Raw genomic sequence first — 25,074 nt, 5'->3', positions numbered from 1 at the left:
CTGCCCCTTCCCCCACCACCACAAGGGAAGGCATGTAAGGACTACCCCTAGACATGGGAGCTCAGAATCGGAGCTCATAGCCTTGAAGATGCAGACTGCAATGTTTGCGAAACGTCGGCGCAACGCTGAATCCAAACGCGGCATCCATCCGGAAGCCAAAGATGTCATTAATCATGGCCCCGAAAGCCTCAAAACTAAGACTCATCATCATCATCGTCTGTTCTGTTATCATGGAACATCCTTCAGCTTGTACATCCGAAAGAAAGGGGAAACTCGCAACAATACTTTCGCTCGAATTGAATTAATACTCCCACCCAAGTCAACAATTTTTATCTCCCTTTAAATCTTTTTGAAGTAAATAATTCCCTAAGAGAATCACCAGCTCCCAGCAAATAAAAAAATCCATTACAAACACAATAAAATTGAAAAACGCTGCCGTCAAAGCAACTGCTAAGTCTTCTCAGAAATGTTACGAGCAGAACAACCCAAGTAGTATCGTCACAGGCAGAAACAAGAAGTATGGAAAGTATTTCGGAGAACGGACGGACGCCCTCAGAGAAGCAAAGACTCCGGTAGCTCGTCATTGACCAAGATTGGATCGCGCCGACTGGAAACTTTCGTTCCCCAGAATATACAATTCATCCTCTCTTATAACATGAGGTATGCAGAAGTATCCAGAGGCGTGATAGCTAATGTTTCTTTCTGGAATTCTCACGGCGGAATTTTCCAGCACTTAATTTTCTCCGTACCATTTGCAAACGATTGGAACAGAACGGTGTTTGCTCGACAATATGAAAGAACAAATAAAGATTGATGGAGCGGTTCGTGATTATTAGTACGTGATTGATTTTCCTGTGCACTCTGTATGTAATAAATAATATTGTCAGGTACGAAATATTTTTAACTTAAAAAAAAATTGAAAAACATTTTGTTTTCTCATTTAGTTTATTTCAATAAACAAAACTGGATGGAAAAAATCTAGTCGCGATTTGGAAAAACGTTTGGATTTACTGACCCCGGAGCGATTTCCCCACACATTTTTTTTTGTTCAATATTTCTATTCCAAAAGTGCAGGACACGTGTGATATGTTCGATGGAAATAGCCGAAAACAAGAGAATTATTGAATAGAGTTACCGCAGGAGCTCTAGGGCTTTCTCTCCTATTTGTTCATGCGCTATTGTGGGGTTCACCCGCTGGCCGCCTCAGCCGCGACGCCCAAGGCCAGCAAACATCGCGCAAGCTTTGATTTTCCAGCAGCGCTCACTGCAACTAATTCATGTGTGCGAGTATAACCACCAATTATCTGCGAAACTTCTCACCCTAAATTGTTTGCTGGTTTTCAACTAATATACTCGGGGAAGTAGCCAATTCGCAGTGGAAACTGACGGTCCGAACTTCTAAAAAATATATGAAAAAATTTTCGATATTCATTTCACTGGAAAGAGAGTAAAATCGTAAGAATTTAAATTTGCATTAACATTTTCGTTCAGGCATTTCACAAAATTAATTGGCATCGTTCTATTTTTCCCGAGGGGTTATGACCACCTGGGTTGCGAGACGCCACCGCAAGGTGGCGCAGTAGCCAAACACAACCACAAAAAGAAAAAAATCCCCGAAAAATGGAATTCATTCGATTCAATTCATTTAATTCAATTCGTTCGACAATCGTGGGTTTATGAACGTGGAAAATCCACCTCCCGCCGATTTATTACCTCCGAAGCAAAGAAAAATCCTGCGATCTCCAGACTTTCTCCATGTACATGGGAAAAAAATTATAATGAATGGAAATTTCAAATTCATTGATACCCCGATAAACCAGGTGCAATATCTCGTTGACACGTATATCGTGAAAGGGTTACTTGAGATTGTGGCTATTGCGCCCGCGCACTTGTTACTTTTCCCGCCTCAACCCCCTCCCCCGTGAGCCGCGGGAATCGCTCTATATATTTCACGGTATCACGCACACCAGTCATTGTGCTCCGCACGCTTTTCCGAGACCTGGTCCAACGCTCAGATCTTGCTACAATCATTCGTGTCGATTATTCCCGAGTCGTCAGTTGTGAAACATGGGTATTGCGCGAGCCATCAGTTTTTCCGGACTTGTCCTCGTCTTCTTAACTGCAGCGTCTGCTATTCCTCTACAGGTAATTTATAAACAATTTTTTTGCGATCGCTTTGCCATTTACCCTTTAATTTTTTATTTATGTATGAAATGAAAAAATTTACAATCTTTAGTTCCATTTGTTTTCAATTTATTCATTTTTAAATTCATTTTGCCATTCACCATTTCATTTTTTTGTTCATCCCTCAATTTTCCTCAAAATGAAAAAAAATTACGATCTCTAGTTCCATTTGTTTTTAATTTATTCATTTTTTTTAATTGCTCCACGATTAATAGCCGCAGATATGGAGTTTTTTAAATGAGAATCGATTTTTCTTGCACCTCGGGAAGAAAAAATTACTATCATAACTCTAACGATTTTTTTATTATTCTTAAGAATGACTTCAAATATTTTCAATCATAAAATTACGCCCGAACAATTTGAAAAAATTCAACTTACATTCCTAAAAAAATGATTTTGTTTAAAAAATCGGAATCTTTGGAAGCTGCAAGTTTTTAATTATTCTATGATTTCTCCCAAAAAAGAACAATTTATTTCAAAATAGAGAATTCAGTTCCAAAATTGTTGCAAAATTTTCGGTTTTGTTTAGTTAAAAACAACAGAAAGCGAAAAATACGTATTTTCAATTTTTTTAGAATGTGCTTTTCAATTTCATCATCTCCCAAACATTTTCATGACAATATCCGTCATTCCGAGCATATCAGCTCTCAACTTGTTGCATCTTCGTACAGATGTGCCTCTCCCCGTCCGGGACAGCCTTTAAAAATCATTCCATTCGCAGCACTTCCCCTGCATCCAAAACACGGAATATAAATTAATCAAGTTGAATATATCCGAAAGTAGTTATAGGAGTATACATTATCCTTGTGAATTTAATGACACTCAACACATGCACATGAGCTCCCGTGTTGTGTGTTTCATATAAACTTACTCCAGCGAGAAACAACTTTTCCCATGCATACTAATATAAGTGCGGGAGTGAAGTTCAGTGCATGGTGGCTTCATTGCACTGGGGGGGTGAAAAACTGACAAGATGGAATGCATATATTCTCACAACTATATTTTAATTTTACACCTTGGACATATTCTAATGGTGAACGTGAATTACCATGTGCATTTTCACGTTACTTTGAGGCAGTTTATTATTTATTTATGAGGTACATTACTCACTATTCATAATGCACTATTCAGGATTTTTAATAACGATTCATGACTCCAACATTTACAGTTAATTATGTAAACAATTTTTTGATTAAAATTTAATTTGAAAAAAGTGTAGAGTAATCAATCATTTTTATATTAAAATAATTTGAATTTGAATAATGAATGGATTTATTAAAAACTTTTTTATTTAATTGAACAATATTTTTTGTGGAAATTTATTTTAATGGAGATATTTTCATTATGTGAAATGAAAAATTAATGAATTCCAAATGAAGTCTCAATTGGAATCAAATAAACTCCACTATTTCAATGGAATGAATTATTTCTCTCAATGAATAAATCATTTGAAATTTCATAAATTGCCAGGCTTATTTTCGTATTTCTTTGAGGCAGTTTATTATTTATTTATGGGGTACATTACTCACTATTCATAATGCACTATTCAGGATTTTTAATAACGATTCATGACTCCAACATTTACAGTTAATTATGTAAACAATTTTTTGATTAAAATTTAATTTGAAAAAAGTGTAGAGTAATCAATCATTTTTATATTAAAATAATTTGAATTTGAATAATGAATGGATTTATTAAAAACTTTTTTATTTAATTGAACAATATTTTTTGTGGAAATTTATTTTAATGGAGATATTTTCATTATGTGAAATGAAAAATTAATGAATTCCAAATGAAGTCTCAATTGGAATCAAATAAACTCCACTATTTCAATGGAATGAATTATTTCTCTCAATGAATAAATCATTTGAAATTTCATAAATTGCCAGGCTTATTTTCGTATTTCTTTGAGGCAGTTTATTATTTATTTATGGGGTACATTATTCACTATTCATAATGCACTGTTCAGGATTTTTAATAACGATTCATGACTCCAACATTTACAGTTAATTATGTAAACAATTTTTTGATTAAAATTTAATTTGAAAAAAGTGTAGAGTAATCAATCATTTTTATATTAAAATAATTTGAATTTGAATAATGAATGGATTTATTAAAAACTTTTTTATTTAATTGAACAATATTTTTTGTGGAAATTTATTTTAATGGAGATATTTTCATTATGTGAAATGAAAAATTAATGAATTCCAAATGAAGTCTCAATTAGAATCAAATAAACTCTAGTATTTAAATGGAATGAATTATTTCTCTGAATGAATAAATCATTTGAAATTTCATAAATTGCCAGGCTTATTTTCATATTTCTCTGAGGTAGTTTAGTATTTATTTACGAGGTGCATTATCCACTATTTTATAATGTATAATTCATTATTTTTAGTAGCGATTCATGACTATAATATTTACAATTAATTCTCTTAATAAAATTTAATTATTACCAAAGTAAACATTTAATTTTTGAATATAAAATTCAATTTGTTAATTAAAGTGTTTCAATTAATTTCAACAATATTTTCACCCAGAATTAAACTCACATATTTATTTCGACGAAAATGTTCAAATAATATGAAATAACTAATTAATTAATTCCAAATGGGCCCTCCATTAGTTTAAAATAAACAATTTCTCTCGATGTCTCATTTCCTATTCCACAAAATCTTGTTAGTTCCCACACTGAACGGTCAACTGAAGAGACATCACCCCAATATTTTCCCATTGATGTAAACACAAATTTCACTGTTTAATCTTTGCATCGAGACGCGCCCCTCTCCCTTAATTAAATGATAACTCAATCGACGAATGAATGCTGCGAAATATTGTCAACAATTTTCACTGGTCATCCCCATTAATGATGTTATGCATCCTAACTATCTGCAATGGCGGAAGTTACTGTGGTAACAGTATGTGGTCATTATATCAGAACGTCAGAAGCAATGTCTGACCAGCATGATTTCAACCCCTGTATCTGGTGGAAAATTGTGTTAATAATGAGGAAGGGAGAGTGAAAAATCTCATGATTCAACTGTAATTGCGGAAACCATAATTGTGTTAATTTTTGAATTAAAAATATTGTAAAAATATTCAATTAAAGACATTGTTTAAACTTCCTGAAATTATTTTTTAATACAAAATAGTTTTTCATAAAATTCTGAGTATTGACAACTAAAGTGGTTTCTAGAGAAGACAATTTGTTGTTTGTAAATTATTTGTAAAACATTGCAATTTTTCTCATAACGTAAAACATTGTCGAATTTTTTTCGAATTGAAATAAAAACAATTAAAAATGTCGCGAAGGATTTCAACAAAAAAAATCATGGATCATCATTATTTGAATTTCAACTCGTAAAAAACTATTTATCTTCAATACTCACTCCGTAATAATAAACAATCCCAATTGTTTAAACCTTCTGAAATCTTATTTTTTTACTCAAAATAGTTTTTTTATAAATTTCTGAATATTGACAACTAAAATGATTTGTAGAGAAGACAATCTGTCGTTTATAAATTATTTATAACAAATTGCAATTTTTCTCACAACGTAAAACATTGTCCAATTTTTTTCGAATTAAAATAAAAACAATTCAAAATTTTGCAAAGGATTCCAACCAAAAAATCATGGATCATCATGATTTAATAATTCTATCTCGCAAAAAAATATTTGTCTTTAATACTCACTCCCTAAAAATAAATAATCCCAATTGTTTAAACTTTCCGCAATCTTATTTTTTACATAAAGCAGTTTTTTATAAAAATTTTAGTATTGACAACTAAAATGATTTCAAGAGTGGAAAATCTATTCTTCATAAATTATTTACAAATATGACAGTAATTTTAAACAATTGTAATTTTTAAATAATCTTCAAAACTCTTCTCAAAGCGTTGAAACGTTTCAAAAATTTTCCAATTAAAATAAAAAATAATTACTAAAAACTGAAGTGTTAAAAACACTTAATTATTGATTAAAAATAATCAAGACAACTCGAGAGAGTTCAATTTTCTGTATGAAAAATTGCGATTTCTTTGCATATGCGACGTACCCACACCCCAGTCCCTCGAGAATCCCCAACATCGGAGAACTGAGTCAGCACGGAGGTCAGCCTCGGCGATGTTGCGTGTGTTCACGAGTAAATTTGCCTCGCATCAATTTTTTATCAGCCCTCCTTTTTTCAGATGCGCGGCGAAACGTCAGGCTTGAATGAAGCTGTTTACACTGAACCAGAACTCATGGAGGCATTGGCGAGGTCGTACGGGGCGCTCGGTGAGTAACACCGTTAAATATTTCACCTAATCACCATTTGTGCTGTAAATACGTTCAACCCAGAGGGATTTAAGGCTGTTTATCTGTTACACTCGATTCTTGCTCTCGGGAATTGGAATTCCCGAGGGTCTGTTCGAAAAAGTGCGGCCACGGGGGGATTCAACACTGTTAAACAACACTTTTTCGTTATAGATTTTTTAAATAATTGAATTTAAAAATGCCAACACTGATTATATTGCAATTTTTTTCACTAAAATAATTCTACATTTTCCCCAGATGAAATTAATAGAACAACCTAGCGTTTTCTCTCAGAAATTCCTTTGAAACTTTAAAAGAATTCTCTTTTATTATAATTCTGTCTGAGAATTATATTTGTTTTTTGCCTCATTTCCACAGGTGATTACGCAACCCTGTCCTTCTGTTAAAAGATATTTGATAGAAAAAAGTCAAATGGATTTTGATTTTTTATCGAAATTTAATTATTTCTTATAATAAAATGGAAGGAAAAAATGGGAAAAATCCCAACAGAATAAGTTATAAAAAATAATGAACATTTGTGCCCATTCTTCTATAAACAAATATTTATTTCAAAATGCGGGGGTCTCCGCATGATTTTTTGTAGAATTAGCGCAAGAATAAATAGACTCTTTCAATATTAAATTTTTTTATTCATCAGCGAAGTTTTTGAATTTTTTCGTTCATTTTAACAGAACTAGATTTTTTTCGATTTATTGAAGAAGAACACGTGTTAATTAGTTTTTTAATTTTCTTCGGCCCGAGGCATCTAAATAATTCTCCACTTTTGCGGAATTTTTCTAGCAACTTATTTTGGCGTAATAGATCAACAGCCTTGGAACCCTGTTGGATTAAGCTTATCTAAATAAGAATTGTAAGGTGGCGGAATTTATGTCGGGCTCTGCGATATGTATAATGCTTCCGATAGTATTGGTAACTGCGGTGGCTGGCTCGAGTGATCCATCAGGCTTTTCCTCTGCTCCTGAGTAACAGCATCGGAAGTGCAATCGGACCATTCACTATTGTTTTAAATTTAAAAGAATTTTGCACATTTCACATCCACCAACTGTGGGATATTCTCTAGAGATGACAATCTTTTGATAATAAACAATAAAAACTGAATAATCAAAACTATAATTAATAATAATTGAGAATAATTCATTTTCAAAATATTTTGGAAATCATTTTCTCACAAAATCAAAAAAAATGTCGTCTGCATTTTAGAAACTATTGGGGCAGAATGGGTCAGTGGGTTCCTCGAATTTTCGCATTTCACATAGGCCAGTATGTTTCTGAGGGAGATTTTCTAATTCAGAGAGGTTCGAACAATTTTTTAATAATAAAAAAATAAATGATAATTGAGAATAATTAATTTCGAAAATATTTTGACAATAATTTTCTCACAAAATTCAGAGAATTTCATCTGCATTTTAGAAATTATCGAGGCCAAACGACTGCTATTTTTTTTGTGTAATTCCGTATTATTTCGGCGTTTTATCTCGTAAATTCTGTAAACAAACTAGATTTTCCTGGAATTTTCGGAAAAATCCACCGAAACAACTGTCCGCATTTTGAAAGCTTTTACATTGTCCATCTAGAACCGTTTGCCATCACGGCTGGAGCTCTCCCGGTGAAGCACTCATGCCCCCCTGCGTCACGCAGTTTTCCAAGATCGAATTATCTTGGGAAAATGTTGGAAAATTCACGTGAAAAAACAATGTGAATTAATGACATCGGTTCTCGTGGATCTCATTCATTTTCGGTATTCCTTTTCATCTTGTTGGATCCTTTGAGAGGGTCTCGGGAGATTCTCGTGAGCCGGCTGACCATTCGCGTACTGCACTACTTGGATTTGAAAATGTCAAGGGAAATCCAGTGATTTTTACGGGTTTTCTCTTGGAATTTTTTATTGATTTTTTTTTCTGTGCAATTTTTAAATTTTCTTCTCTAAATTTCAGTGATTGAAGGAGAATTAACGATGTTAATTCATTAAGAATTAATTAATTACAAAACTTAGAAAGCAATTTTTCATTTTTTTTTGATAATTTCAGTGATTGAATCTCTAATTTTTACTGTAGGTTTAGTTAGTGTCACGAATTTTCAAAAGCTAGGAATGAATTAATTAACAATTAGTCGATTATAAAAATTAGGAAGTAATTTTCACTGGATTTTACTGGCAATTTTTCATTTAACTTTTTCTCTGGGTAATTTCCAAATCTTTTTCTCTAAATTTACAGTGATTAAAGGGGAATTAATTCCTTAAGATAATTATTTATTAGGAATTAATTAATTAGAAAAATTAGGAAGCAATTTTTAGTTATTTTTATCTCAGTGATTGAATCCCTCATTTTTATTTCATCCTTCATCTTCAAAAATTAGCAAGTAATTCATAAAAATTACGGATTTACCCCTAAAACCTAAAAATTTTTGTCATCCGAGTTTAATTAAAAATATCTCAAACTCACAATTTCCACCGGACACCCACAAATTTTTTCTCTCGGCATGTACAAATCCACATTGCGACCTTCAACCTCTCCCTTCTCAGCAAGAAATTTCGCTACTTGATGAGAATTCTCCTCCCCCTCATACCACATACGACGAAATTTCAAGCGATTTCGTTTATACGTCTCCCAACAGTCCAATTACTCAACTTCATTCTGTCGTGTTTCGCCGATAATGAATACCCACCACTTAAGTTAGTCACTTCGTCTTATCCAAAATTGCGACGGCGATAGTATCTCCGAACGGCTGAGAAAGGCCGCAAAAAAATATCGTTAACATACAATTTGAAACGCTTTCCATGTTTCAGAGCGAAAGTGGTGATAATAATATAATTACCCTCTGCAGTCACTAACCCTAGGTTGATCACCAAGATTGATTAAATAAATTCATGAATACATTATTTATTATAAATAAATAAAAATAAACAAGTTGATGAAAAATTAAAATTAAATGGAAGTGAGCCAGTCGCATTTTAATGGATATAAATATAAATAATTATATACATTATTGTTATTTTTTATATAATATATAAATTAATTTATAAAAATATTATAAACAATAAACAAAAAAATATATATAGAATTCGTTGTAAATGAATAAAAATCAACCAGTTGATGAAAAAATAAAGTAAAATGAAATTAATGAAGACGTAATGTTAAAAAAATTGTTCATCTGTTGGAATAGTTCAGTAGCGAAGCGGTAAACCGGGTTAAGTCGATTTAGATTATTGGCCAGTTTTTGACGAATATCTCGGAATCTAAAAGAGATAGAAATTTTTTTGTCATAACCTTTTTTGTAGATGCAATTAAGTGTTATAAAAAAGGTTATGAGCAAAATTTCACTATCTCTCTTAGGTTCCGAGATATCCGTCAAAAACTGACGAAAAGTCAAAACCGACTTAACCCGGTTTACCGCTTCGCTACTGAATTATTTATTGAAAAATATAAATAAATCATTTTCTAGGGACTTCAATTGACGAATCCAATTTTTTTTTTATTTTTCCATTCAATCAATCAATGGTAAAAAAAGTCGCGCTCCGGCGTTTTCCTCCTACGGTGACCAATCTAGGGTTAACGTTGTTTCGCGCACTCCCCGTGGAAATGTTCGACGTCCGCCACTGCCTATCGATTCCCCTTTAATGCATCACTTACGCCTAGGCCATGTGAGAGCAGTGATGTAACAGTATTGCGTGCGTACAACGTATAACCAGCTTCATTAGCGAGTTCATTAATTAGGATGGATAATTTATACTTCTTTGTCAAGTTTCCTGTATACTATTAATCCTTTTTTGTATCAGCATGGAGCGATTATTCATTTTATTATCGATTGAAGCCATGTCGGGTGCACAGAGGGAGAGGATAAAGAGTAGGGAATGTTGAGAATGTTGAGAATATTTTGTGCCTAGGGAATATTTTGATTGCATTATTTACGTTACTTTATTTATGAATTCAAAGGAAAACTGCAAATTACAAATTTTTTGTAAATAATTTTTATTGAATTGAAAAAATAATGAATCAAAATATGAAATGTCTAAATTCAAATCAATCAAATCAAATTATTCCATTAAGGCCCGGGTGTACTATCTTTCAAACGGTATTTCGATGTTTTTTTCATCTCCCGTCATCTGAAATTGTCAATTAAGTCCTGCATCATGCAGAAGTTTTGAAAAATTATGAATGAATAATGAAAAAAAAGTAGACAAAATTCTTAATTTTTTCAAAGAGCATTTTTAATTTATATTCAGAATAAGTTGAATAACAAGAAATTGAAAAATGTATCTGATTTACGGTGACAAATGGCGGCCTGTCACCCAATATCATGCAGGGGGAAGACTGATTTCGTAAATATTTTCCCACACTGCACGGAGACATTTATTACGGGAAAGGCTCTTTGAAAAAAGTTGTAATATTTTGGAGAATTTTTTAATCACACTTTTATCACATAATAATGGCAGATAACTACACATCACTGTTTTGAAAATTGAGATACCTAGCTGTCACCTCCCATGAGGACTTGGTATTTTGTTATCCACCATGGAAAATGACAGCTAATATATAATTAGCCACAGTGAATCAGATATTTGTAATTTCCGCTTTTTTCAACTCATTCTGAATTCCAATTAAAAACGCTCTTTGAAAAAGTTCAGAATTTTTTCCATTTTTTTTTATCATTCTATCATAATTTTTGGGAATTTCTACATGATGTACCACTCAATTGACAGTTTTTTATTACGAAAGATAAAAAAAATCCAGATAATATTCGAAAGATAGTACACCCGGGCCTCAATTTATTTATTAATTACAGTTTAAAAAAATTCTTTATCAAAAAATTATAGAAAGTATCTTCTTTCATTAAATTAAAAGCTATTGATTATCAAAGAAAAATTCTCCGACAAACAAAAATATGATAATGTAGACAGCTTTGAAATAACAGTGGGAATCCCCGAAATTCTGACGTGAGAGAAATTGACATTACATGACCATCATTTTTTAGACCTAACGCATTTGAAAGCCTGACGTCATCTCGCATCCCTGCTTCTCATAAAATGAGTAGGGTTGCCGTATCACTGGTGGAAATCAAATAAATATGGAGCATGAATGACGGGAAGAATAAAATCGTGATAAAGCCGTTTTTGGGGGTGATATCCCACAAATATTTTTTGTGATGGCTGACGGAACATATGATTCGCATTACAACGGTATAATCTGCGAAAATGGCTTCAAGCCACGTGTAGTCTCCAGAGTGAATTCAATTTGTCATTCATTTCGTGGGAATTTCGGGGGAAACGCCTCTGCAGGTTTTGCATATCATTCTTCAATTGATACTGAATAAATAAATGGATAATATTTAGCATATAGTCCGTGACATATCTTATGTCGTGTCAAATAGTGGATGAATGAGGGAGAATATTTGACTCGTTCGAAACAGATAATTCAGTTCTCTTATCTAATTTTTTTTGTTGTATCATTTTGTTGAATATATTTTGTTTATCACAAGTCAGAATAAAAATTTATTTTGATAAAATTTTTATGAACGAAATCTCAAATAAGAAAATTTGTATTCTCTGTAGAATAAATTCATTGTTTATTCATTTGATAAAATTTCATATTATATTTCATTTGATATTAAATAAGTAGCTGGAAAATATTTAGCATATACTCCACGATTTTATGAAATGTAATTAAAGTAGCTCTACCCTTACGGTAAATTCATAGATTATTAAAAACTGCAAAAAAATGGCAGAAAACTCGATTAGATTCGGAATTCTAATTTTTTCCTCAATTTAATTATCGTTTTGGTTTTTCAAAGAAGAAATGTTTAAAAATCAGGATTTAACCCAGGGTCTTATGTGAAAATCAACATTTCCATTGTAATCAAAGATTAAAATCTGAATTTTTTTTCATTAGATGTGAAAAAATCAAGAATTTTTTTGACACCTCATAAAAAATAATCTACCGTTTTGCAAATAAGTTTTATTATTTATTTATAAGAGGAAAATTTTTGAAAAAATATCAATATTTTGCGAAATTCAATTTAGATAATACTGACTGGGTATGAATTTTTTCAAATTTTTTCTATGCGATTTAGTTGAAAAATTTAAACACTGAAAATATCCAAAAGTACAGCGTAGCCCGGCCGAAGGGCAGAGCTACTTTAAACCAAAATATAATTTAACACAGGAAAATAATTAACTCGTTCGCATCAAATTCTCACATCTAATATTTTTTATTATATCAAAAATCTCTGAAATAATTTACGAAAAGGGAATAGGGGAGGGGGGGGCAGAATGGTAATTCAGGAATAAATTACTCCACTGGGACCAGTGTGGGGTCATCACGCAGGGGAATGATTGCACTCGTCCATGGAAGAAAAAAAATGACTCCACGTCATCGAAAATTCAATGAGTCATTAACATTTGAAAAAAAGTCACAAGTGTCGATTTTAGCCCACTCCTGTGCACCACGTGGAGGCCATTTGTGGGAGGCGATGCTGTGACTTAACAATGACAAAAGTATTCGAACCCTTCTTCACAATGCGTCCCAAGGGACGAGCCGATTCCAACATCAGAAGTCACACAATCTTACAGATTTTTTCTCATGGGAATGGGGGAATAACAGTCAATTTTAGGTGGGTATAATGGGTGTATACGAAGTTTTATTTTCAGGGCTTTTCATTCTGTTTCAATTCAGTTACCACTGAATCTCTTGGGACAATTGAATTTCTTTTCTCGTTTTTTCTCCAGTTAGTGGTTTTTACAGTGGATTTATAATGCGTGGCAGTAAATAAATAAATGTGTGAATATCAGTGGCGAAGAAATGAATATAAATGAATGTATGAAAAATAAAATAACATTATTCGCGACAAAAAAATTATTGAGAAAAAATTATGCGTGAGAATCGCAAGATTTTTCTGCTTTTACAAATTCTTTTTGGGGAAGTGTTTTTGCTTTTTTAATATCATCACGCGATGATTGTGTTGATACAATCGACTTATAACCAAGTTAATTCGCGCCAAGACTCATGACTCCGTATCGATTTGACTGTCGGTTTAGCGGCCCTGTGAGTCCACAATGCGCGCTTTGTTATCGTCCATATATCCGATTGAGTTGTCAGAAGGTACGTCCTCATGATTGTCTCATGCTGTCGAGTTTGTTGAGCTTCAATGTTGTTGATCGGTCTGATGCTTGAAACTATACGTCATGCATGAAAAATATTCAATACAACTCTTGCTGTTCTGTTTGTGAACGAAAAAAAAATCTAGAAAAATTTGATACATTGAGAATTTTGGGATAGAAATCCGTCGATATTATTTTCTTATTTTTTCTGCTAGAATTTTTGTGTCTGGAACAAGAAATATGGAGAAAAAAGAAAATTTTTCAATTTTTTTTGAAGATTTTTTATGAACAAAATTTAAAAAATAAAATGAATACAAAAATTATTAATCTATTGACTTCAATTGATTTTTCGTCAATTTTTGCTTTTTCAAATAGAATATTCTTAATGAAAATATCAAAAAATAGCGCAAGACAGAAAAATTGAAAGGAAATAAAATCTGCAAAATTCATTTGGAGAAAATTTTGTGAACGAAATTTCAAAAAAGGTCAATTAAATAAAAAAAAAGTTCATGAATTGGCTTTAATTAATTTGTCGGCATTTTTTTCATCTTTATCTTGAATACTTCAACTAAAAATCTGCAAAAACCCAAGACAAAAAAAATTTTATGAAGAAAATTCCAAATAAAATAAATTGCATTGAAAAAGTTATCAATCCATTGACTTCAATTGATGTTGCCTCCTTTATCTTGACTAAAAATCCCCAAAAAATAATGAAATTCCCCAGCAAAAGCCCTAGCTTTTTCTATTGATTTTTTTCATGTGCGAAATTCCCACATTTTCCCCCGATAAAAAAATTGCCCGATTTTTTCAGAATGGAGAAATAGAAACGAGAGATCGGAGATTTCAAATCTCGAACAACGAAACTTGGATCACATCGGGGGTGGTAACCTCCTCCGTCGTGAGGTGGGGTCTCCTCAGCGGTATCGTAAGCCGGGGGTTGTCGCCTACCAGCCAATTTTCGCCCGCGGACCCAACGGGGAAATCATCCCTTACTAACAACTTCGTTAATATTCTGGGTTACGATGGCCATTCAATCGACAACGGCTACACTGAATAATGAATAGAGAATAAACTCGCGTTTGTGACAATCTCCAATTCATCAGCGATCCCATCATTATTACCGCCTATCCAATTTAAATTTTACGCATGCAACAGAAATATTTTCATGTAATGAAACACCCTTAATAGCTAATTACAAATAAATTACATGATTAATTAATGAAATTATTTGTTCATAAATTAATCGTCGAATGTTTGATGATTCATCGATTTATTCACTGCATTGTTGGAAGAAAATTGAAATTTCCAGAGCAATTGACGAATAATTTTCCTGTAATTTACTAATTAACATTAAATTCGAGGGAAAAAAATCATGAAATTCCAGGTTTTGAGGAAATATTGATAATAAGTGCCAAATTACACTGAATTTTCAATTAATTAAAAAGTTTAAAAATATATTTACCAGAATTGTGATAATCGCTATTAATTTTCACGGAATAATTCAAGTGAAATTTACAATTTTAGTGGAAATTCCTTGAAATTTCAGTTGAAATTTTTAACAGTGTAATTGATCAATTGGTTAATCATTTATTTTACTATTAGGAGGTTAATAATTTTTCGAGCCACTGCATTTAAAATAAAAATTCATCAAGAGCAAAATAAACAATTTCTTCAAAAATAAGTGTTTTAATTACCCCTTCTCCCCACCACTAATTACCCCATCACAACAGCCGAATCTAAATAATTTTTTATTATAATTCATGGTCAATTAATATTTCACTTCATGAATTAATGAATGAATAAATGAATTAATGATTAATTATCTATTTGTTGGTAATTCATTATCAAATATTTCATTATTCATTAATTTATTAACTAACTGATAAATTATTTAATCAATCATTTAAAAATGAACAAAATCCTCTGAAAAAAGGGGTTTTAATTACCCCTTTCCCCTAATTACCCCACAACACCGCAATCTAAATAAATTTTTATTATAATTCAGGTGGTGGAGCCCGTGAGGGCCGAGATTTCCGCATAGCCAGACAGTCCCGCCAGGGTTTGGACTCATTATCCGGCGCGACATTCGGCGAGAGCAAGAGATTCGACCCCCGAAGGTAAAATTCAAAAACAACCCCTCGAATATCCCCAAGACGTCGCCTCTTAACCAGAAATCCCCATCAATATTAAATTTCTGTAATATTACAAGGATTTGATCCTCACATTATTGAAGGTTGAAAATATGTTGATTCATTTTTTTACACAATATAATATTAATAATCTGATTTTTTACGAATAATAAAATATTTAAAATTTGTTAATATGAAACTGTAAATTTACTACTAAGTGAATAATTCAAATTTCTTGAAGGGAGATTTTCGTTTACAGAAGTAATCGTCAATATTCCTACCTCAAATTATTAATTGATAAAATAGTTAAAAATTTGAATATTTGAACTGATGACACTTAAGACCCGGGTGTACTATCTTTCGAACGTTATCTCGATGTTTTTTTTTCATCTTTCGTCACCTAAAATTGTCAATTAAGTCCTGCATCATGCAGAAATTTTGAAAAATTATGAATGAATAATAAAAAAAAAGTAGAACAAATTCTTAATTTTTTTCAAAGAGCATTTTTAATTTATATTCAGAAGAAGTTTAATAACAAGAAATGGAAAAATGTATCTAATTTACGGTGACGAATGGCGGCTTGTCACCCAGTTTCATGCAGGGGGAAGACTGATTTCGTAAATATTTTCCCACACTGCACAGAGACATTTATTACGGAAAAGGCTCTTTGAAAAAAGTTGTAATATTTTGGAGAATTTTTTAATCACACTTTTATCACATAAAAATGGCAGATGACTACAGACCACTATTTTGAAAATTGAGATTCCTAGCTGTCACTTCCCATGAGTAGTTAGTGTTTTGTTATCCACCATGGAAAATGACAGCTAATAGATAAGTTCCCACAGCGAATCAGATATTTGTAATTCCCACTTTATTCAACTCAGTAGTGAAGCGGTAAACCGAGTCAAGTCGATTTTGACTATTAGCCAGTTTTTGCTGAATATCTCGGAATCTAAGAGAGATAGCAAAATTTTTCTCATAACTTTTTTTATAACGCTCTATTGGCTCTACAAAAAAGGTCATGACAAAAATTTTTCTATCTCTTTTAGATTCCGAGATATTCGTCAAAAACTAGCCAATAGTAAAAAATGACTTAACCCGGTTTACCGCTTCGCTACTGAACTCATTCTGAATCTCAATTAAAAACGCTCTTTGAAAAAGTTCAGAATTTTTTCCATTTTGTTTATCATTCTATCGTGATTTTTGGGAATTTCTACATGACGTACCACTCAATTGACAATGTTGGATTACGAAATATAAAAAAAATCCAGATAACATTCGAAAGAGAGTACACCCGGGCCTTAAGGGTGCCAAGTGAATTTGAAAAAAGATTCAAAAAAATTTTTTTTGTTCCCTTTATCATTGGAGGAATATGTATTCATCCATCCGACGAAATTTCAAACCCGCAACCGGAACTAGACATCGAGAAAATAAATGCGGAAAATCCTCTATTTCGCGTGACGAACCTCGAGAAAGCATGGGATCAAATGGGTACGGCGGGTTGAAATATCTCTCTTATTCACCCCGGTACCCCATTGTTTTTTGTCGCCATCACATTGAACACATCATTCCCCATATCTTCAAATTTTTTCAAATTTTTCTTGAGTTCCTAGGGGGTTGAAACGTTCAATTTAATCGAAACTCCATAAGAGGCCGTGTATAAGACTGATTTTGTTAATTTAATTTCTCGATATCCATAAGTTCTAAAATTTACAAATTGTCACCGATGTTCACCATCTGTCTAATACTATTAATTTAAAAAATTATAACTTTGTTGGTGAATGTCAATTTTCAAGGTCATCGCCAAATTCACTTGGCACCCTTAAGTACTCAAAAACTTCAAGGGTGATGTTATCTATTTAAGGGCTACAAAAGTAATCGTAATAAAATATTACAAATTTGGATATCCCTGCTCTTAACCCCTCACTTATTCACCGATTGAGATGCACGAACGCGTGCACCAACTAAAGACCTATAATTCGCCTGCGTTGTGCACCTCGGTGCGAAATAAATGCTACAACTCCGGTGAATAATAAATTGTTGTGCTACTTTAATCTACGGGCAACTCGTGTTGCTTGAGTTTCATCGCGCGTCGCGCTCAGACCACCAGCGATATAACAACGGTTCTCTTATGCACGACGAGATAATCGTGACAACGAGCCGGAGTGAGCAACAATGCACGGACAACTCCGATGGGGGAAGTCTCTGTCGCGGGTGATGTCTCGGTCGTATTAAACTTGAACGTGTGGGTTATTCTGGGAATGTTTGAATTCACAGCAACAGACTAATTCCGGGGGTCTATCCGTTGATTTTGATGAGTCGAGGGAGATCTTGCACCCGGAGAAATGACCCATTTGTTTGAATTTAATAAAACATTCGGAATTTTTGCTTTTATTTTGATAATTAATGCGGGAGACATTCGCGAGGTCAAGTATTTGATTCGATGAAAGTGTTTTAATTACATGAAATAAATGATCCATTCTCTTCGCCGGATAAATAAATAGTTTATTTGTAATTAATTATGTCTTCATTTAGATTAAAGAGACATTTTTTTAATTTAAAAAAAGGATTCATTCGATATGAATGAAAATGCAGATAAAAATGAAGTAAGTTTGAATGAAATGTTATAATTTATAATTAATTAATTAATTATAAATTAGTCTTCAAGCGATTGTTTTTCGGCAGAAATGTTTAACATTTCAGATAAAATGACAAATTATTCATTAAAAAATCGTCGCCTTAAACAGTTGAATTTTTTAAAATTCATTCTTTAATTTTTCCACTTTAAAAAATATTTAATTAATTACAACGAAAAATGAGTGACTCAGTAACATTACATGTCCATTAAATTGATGAATTCCTCTCCTGTGACCTTTGGGAATTCTAGTCAATAATTAACCTTTTTTGTATTGAAAAAAATCGAAACATGTAATTAAATTTCCCAGAATCGAATTCCCAGTTGTTCTCAATTTTTTACGATCTCAAAAAATTAGTTTTTTTTTTATAATGAAAAAATCCCACACGTGTAATTGATTTCATTGAGGGGACTGTCCCACTTGAGATCAAATGAGTCGAATTAATTGAAATCCAATGAGGGGCTGATGCTAGTTCAATCAACATCAGAAGTGCCAGCGGATAGCTGAGGTAGGGATGAGGGTGCAGACGTTCTAAGGATAATCTCACCGGTAAATAGCCCAGGCGAGGATGAAAGGAGATAAAAAAATAAGAAAAAACGGAAGAAGAGAGTCCTCCGTGACTCGTTGTGGTGGAGGAAAGTAGTTTTGGCTATCAACACGAGGTAAGGACTCGTGCGCGATAGCGGAGACGAAGAAAGCTCGCCGAGTCCCGGGGCACGGATCCTACAACGAGAATTGCTTCTCTTTATTTTTTACATTGCAAAAAACACGAGACAATTTTCTCAATTAAGAATTTTATGGTCGAGGCGGGAACGATTCGGTGGGAAATGCACTGTTGAAAAAATCAAATTTTACGGACAATCGACTTATAACTTTCAGGAGGGGGAACCGTGAAAAAACATTTTAAAAATCTGAAGAAAAATTCGAAAACTCACTTTTGGAGGAAGATTGATGAAATAATTTTAAAAGCGCAATTTTGAGAAATTACGAGCATTTTATATAAATAATTTATAAACAAACAATTTTTTACTATAAAAATTATTTGTTCAAAATCGTAAAAAATTTATTCATATTCAGTTCCGAATGACGAGAAATCAATCAATTAAAAATTCTGATGATTAATTTATTAATCAGGTGATTGAATGAATTTTTAATTGATTAATTGAATGAATTGAAAAATTCATTCCATTAATTGATTAAGCCATTTTTTAATTAATTAAAAATTCATTAATGCATTTAATAATTCAACTTTAATTTAAATAATTCAACTGAAATTGACAGTTCTCATTGATTTTTCCAAAAAATTCTGAATTTTCAATGACGGAATTCCTTGAAATTTCAGTAGAACTAAAAGTGTACCGGGAATTTCAGCCGAAAATTTTTAACAGTGTAGTTCTCTATATATTAACGCTCGCCAAATTATCCTCATTAAGAAAACACGTCTCCTTAATTTTTTTATAGCTGCAAGTAGATACAATAATTCTCCCGGTGAAATTTACATTTAACCATTTACAAAATACAAGAGGAATTCTACAATTGAGCGGAATTTATCGTCGTGAATTAAATAAATTCGCGGATTCGTTTAGCAATGAAGAAAATGTTACAGCTGCCTCTATCCAAGGGAGAGCGTACAGGCCATCAATTCAACCTTCTTCCGAGGAATCTATTCTGCGTGAACCGTGGATTAATTGATAAGAATTTCTCCGTCTATTTCTCTCAGCAGTATAAAGAAGGGATTGACCCAAATAAAAAGTATTTTATTTTCAAAAAAAGACAGACAAGCGAAACAAATCAAGAAAAATTGATGAATTTTCCGGATTTTCATTCACAAGTTTTTCAGTAATATTTTCGTCATTCTCAGATCAAAATATATATTCCACTAAATAAATAATAATTTCCAAATTGTGAATCACGCACAAGAAAATTTCACTGCGCGTTTTTTTAATTCAAAATATTTCAACAGAATAAATTGTATTCTACTGATTTTTTCTACAGAACATTTTCCGCCAGACATTTCCATTAAAAAATCTCCAATAGTTTTCCAATCACGCGCAAATATTCAGAGACACAGAATTATAAAGAAGTCCCTGTTGTCACTATTTCAAAGTATTCAATTGAAACTTTATTTAAATTTATAAAATTTAGTTTTATCATTTCAATATTGTATTGAGAGGAGTCGTTACGATCCCAAGGATAATGCCCCGAGGGGATGAAGCCCCTTACTAACCAGACAATATCACAATGTTATTACGACAATAAAAATTATTCCCTTTCCAAAAAGATGAGTGTAACGGATTTTGAAGCCAGTAAATGCACCTTTGTGTATACATAGTATCAGTACACGGAGAGAAATATTCAAGAAAAATTACGGAACATTTCACGTAATCCGCAAGCGAGAATAGTTTTCAGTGAATTTCTATAGGAATATAAGAGAATAAATCTGAAACGTTCAGTAAATTTTCGGGTCACCGAAAAAATACGAAAAAGTCACGTAATTTTTCTGGAAGTTGTAAAATCTAACAGAAACTTCAAGACTTATTATGCCTCAGAACATAGAAATTCTTGGATGTTTAAGAATTTTTACGAAAAGTTTCGGAAAAATTACGGAACGTGTTGTTAAAATCTCCCCCTCATGGTGACTCATGGCTAGCCGTGAGGCGTCGGACGGATGAGTATTTTTTACGGAAAAGATCGTAGAATTTACGTGACGATTGACACTTTTTATTGAATTTTACTTCNAATTCTACAATTGAGCGGAATTTATCGTCGTGAATTAAATAAATTCGCGGATTCGTTTAGCAATGAAGAAAATGTTACAGCTGCCTCTATCCAAGGGAGAGCGTACAGGCCATCAATTCAACCTTCTTCCGAGGAATCTATTCTGCGTGAACCGTGGATTAATTGATAAGAATTTCTCCGTCTATTTCTCTCAGCAGTATAAAGAAGGGATTGACCCAAATAAAAAGTATTTTATTTTCAAAAAAAGACAGACAAGCGAAACAAATCAAGAAAAATTGATGAATTTTCCGGATTTTCATTCACAAGTTTTTCAGTAATATTTTCGTCATTCTCAGATCAAAATATATATTCCACTAAATAAATAATAATTTCCAAATTGTGAATCACGCACAAGAAAATTTCACTGCGCGTTTTTTTAATTCAAAATATTTCAACAGAATAAATTGTATTCTACTGATTTTTTCTACAGAACATTTTCCGTCAGACATTTCCATTAAAAAATCTCCAATAGTTTTCCAATCACGCGCAAATATTCAGAGACACAGAATTATAAAGAAGTCCCTGTTGTCACTATTTCAAAGTATTCAATTGAAACTTTATTTAAATTTATAAAATTTAGTTTTATCATTTCAATATTGTATTGAGAGGAGTCGTTACGATCCCAAGGATAATGCCCCGAGGGGATGAAGCCCCTTACTAACCAGACAATATCACAATGTTATTACGACAATAAAAATTATTCCCTTTCCAAAAAGATGAGTGTAACGGATTTTGAAGCCAGTAAATGCACCTTTGTGTATACATAGTATCAGTACACGGAGAGAAATATTCAAGAAAAATTACGGAACATTTCACGTAATCCGCAAGCGAGAATAGTTTTCAGTGAATTTCTATAGGAATATAAGAGAATAAATCTGAAACGTTCAGTAAATTTTCGGGTCACCGAAAAAATACGAAAAAGTCACGTAATTTTTCTGGAAGTTGTAAAATCTAACAGAAACTTCAAGACTTATTATGCCTCAGAACATAGAAATTCTTGGATGTTTAAGAATTTTTACGAAAAGTTTCGGAAAAATTACGGAACGTGTTGTTAAAATCTCCCCCTCATGGTGACTCATGGCTAGCCGTGAGGCGTCGGACGGATGAGTATTTTTTACGGAAAAGATCGTAGAATTTACGTGACGATTGACACTTTTTATTGAATTTTACTTCGCTCCCAGATTACGTTTCGAAACGTAATTTTTACGTCTTTTTTCTGGTAATTTTTATCGAATACTCCTCTCCGTGTATGAGCAGAGCTTAGCCGTCATCCCCTGATATATATAATAATATAATATAATATATATAATATGATATATATAATATACTAAATAATAATATCATATACATTATATTATTATATAAATACTTTATAATATTATATTATATTATGATTTATTATATCATATATATTATTATATGTATCGTATTATTATTGTATTAATACATCCATATATATGCATGGCAATTATCGCGAAATTTTTTTAATGAGATGAGATTTTTTTATATTTATTTATCTATATAGATTTGTTTCCATAGATATTTTTTATATTAATATCACATTCCGATAAACGCGTTCTTCCTTCTAGCCCCTCATTCTAGCGTAAACGCGCGGAGCGCGCCGCGTTTCTAGTAAGAAAAAAAAAACCAACATTTCTTGACTTAAGTCTCTCCCTTTCTGCTGAAGACCCACACGTATTCAATTACGTAGAGACAACAGACGCTGGAATCTAAGCACTCGAGTGAAACGTGTCGAGGGACCATACAATATCTATCGGGTTATTAAACGCATAAAAATACTCGTCCTCGAGTGACAACACTCGTTGGTTCCCTTTGACACAATGCAGTCTGAAAGTGCGAATTGTCGGGGAATCAGATACCGCGAGTGCCTGTGGAATGGGCACAACGGTATCTCTGTTTAGCGCAACAACACCAAAGAAATGTCTCATAATTTCCATTGAATTTGTCCTTTCAGAAAGCCAGAGCTATCCAATCTCAGTCAGATGGAACTGTACAACGGAGGGTTCAAGCGCAATATCGACGAGATTGATCGCGCTGGATTCGACAGTTTTTCGAAGAGAAATTTCGACGAGATCGATCGCGCCGGATGGGACAGTTTCGTTAAGCGACGCTTTGTCGACGCCTATTTAGCTTCAAGACAGCACTAATTGTTTACTCGACACCTGTAGTCAACGATCAATTTACAACGTGTGAGAAAATTAACGACTGCTAACATTTTACCTCAAAGATACTCAATGTTTCTCGCATTTCATCGGGACTCCTGGCGTCTTCGGTTCGTTAATTTACGATTGTGGGGTAGCTGAGAGGTTGAAACGTGATTTTTTGGTTCAACTCGGCATTTGGGATGGTTTCTCAGTTGAGAATGTTCGGTAGAAGAGGAAATCTGAGAGAAAATCACGTGGAGTCGATAGATTTTTAGTATTTTCGTGGAATTTAGTGGATTTGAGTTCATTTTTGGAAGTTCTGTTCATAGAATTTTGTTATTTTCAAATGGAATATCTCCAGTGAATTGATTTTACAGAGAGTAGTCCGGATTTATTGACTTCAAAGCGATTTCTTCAGCCTTTTTTTTTCTACTAAATATTTTTTTTCGTTTTATGCGCGTTGAAATGTTTCTGAATAATGTAAAAAATCGAAATTACTCAAAGAAATAAATCTGAATTAAGGATTTTTGTGAATTGTTGCTACAATTATCAACAGAATCTATAGTTATTGTAGTTGTCAATTGAATGAATTCAGAAAAACGTTATAATGATCAAAAATACAGTTTCAGAATTCAATATTGCAATTGAGCAATTCATAACGCGTCAGGAAATTAACGACTGCTAACATTTTACCGCAATGATATTTTATTTTCATTTAATTTACTCGTCATTTGTTGACGGGTTTTCACTTGAAAATGTTCGATAAGAGAGAAAATTTAATGGAAAATCACGTGGAGTCGATGAGTTTTCATTATTTTAGTGAAATATATTGGGGTTTCGTATTGGGGTTTATTTTTATGTTTAGTTCATAGAATTCCATCATTTTCAAATGGAATAGCTCCAATAAATTAATTCTACAGGGAATACACTGGACTTGTTGACTTCAAAGCGATTTCTTCAGTCTTTTTTTTCTATTAAGGCCCGGGTGTACTATCTTTCGAATATTTTCTGGATTTTTTTATCTTTAATAATCCAAAATTGTCAATTGAGTGGTATATCATGTAGAAATTCCCAACAATTATGATAGAATGATAAGAAAGAAAATAGAAAAAATTCTGAACTTTTTCAAAGAGTGTGTTTAATTGAGATTCAGAGTGAGTTGGAAAAAGTGGAAATTACAAATATCTGATTCACTGTGGCTAATTATCTATTAGCTGTCATTTTCCATGGTGGATAACAAAACACTAACTCCTCATGGAAAGTGACAGCTAGGTATCTCAATTTTCAAAACAGTGATGTGTAGTTATCTGCCATTATTATGTGATAAAAGTGTGATTAAAAAATTTTCCAAAATATTACAACTTTTTTTAAAGAGCCTTTTCCGTAATAAATGTCTGTGTACAGTGTGGGAAAATATTTACGAAATCAGTCTTCCCCCTGCATGATATTGGGTGACAGGCCCCCATTTGTCACCGTAAATCCGATACATTTTTCAATTTGTTGTTATTCAACTTATTCTGAATTTAAACTAAAAATGCTGTTTGAAAAAATTAAGAATTTCTTCTACTTTTTTTGGATTATTCATGCATAATTTTTCAAAACTTCTGCATGATGTAGGACTCAATTGATAATTTCAGATGACGAAAGATGAAAAGAAACATCGGGATAACGTTTGAAAGATAGTACATCCGGGCCTTAAACATTTTTATTACGTTTTATGCGCGTTGAAATGTTTCTGAATTATGTGGAGAATCAAAATTATCTGAAATAAGGA

The 25,074-nt window shown here is 32.6% G+C and overlaps 1 protein-coding gene across 1 annotated transcript; it reads left to right on the top strand.

Annotated features, from left to right (window-relative positions):
• The first annotated feature begins 1,988 nt into the window (after positions 1 to 1,988).
• Positions 1,989 to 24,335, top strand: LOC107044220 (orcokinin peptides). The gene is made up of 4 exons (XM_015266026.1): positions 1,989 to 2,145; positions 6,373 to 6,460; positions 15,598 to 15,709; positions 23,111 to 24,335. The coding sequence occupies exons 1-4, from the start codon at positions 2,068 to 2,070 to the stop codon at positions 23,301 to 23,303; spliced, it is 471 nt and encodes a 156-aa protein (XP_015121512.1). The 5' UTR covers positions 1,989 to 2,067; the 3' UTR covers positions 23,304 to 24,335.
• Positions 24,336 to 25,074: the final 739 nt, after the last annotated feature.

The sequence above is a fragment of the Diachasma alloeum genome, unplaced genomic scaffold (assembly GCF_001412515.2).
Source record: "Diachasma alloeum isolate Michigan unplaced genomic scaffold, Dall2.0 Dall_scaffold_00180, whole genome shotgun sequence".
NCBI classification, from domain to species: domain Eukaryota; kingdom Metazoa; phylum Arthropoda; class Insecta; order Hymenoptera; family Braconidae; genus Diachasma; species Diachasma alloeum.
The sequence above is the reverse complement of the archived record's forward strand: the minus strand, read 5'-3'. Positions and strand labels throughout refer to the sequence as shown.

Bases quoted from the DNA above. Each gene is read 5' to 3' on its own strand.
- LOC107044220 (XM_015266026.1), top strand. From the start codon at position 2,068: ATGGGTATTGCGCGAGCCATCAGTTTTTCCGGACTTGTCCTCGTCTTC. The intron at 6,461-15,597 runs GTGAGTAACACC...ATTATAATTCAG, and splicing joins GAGGTCGTACGGGGCGCTCG to GTGGTGGAGCCCGTGAGGGC. The intron at 15,710-23,110 runs GTAAAATTCAAA...TTGTCCTTTCAG, and splicing joins AAGAGATTCGACCCCCGAAG to AAAGCCAGAGCTATCCAATC.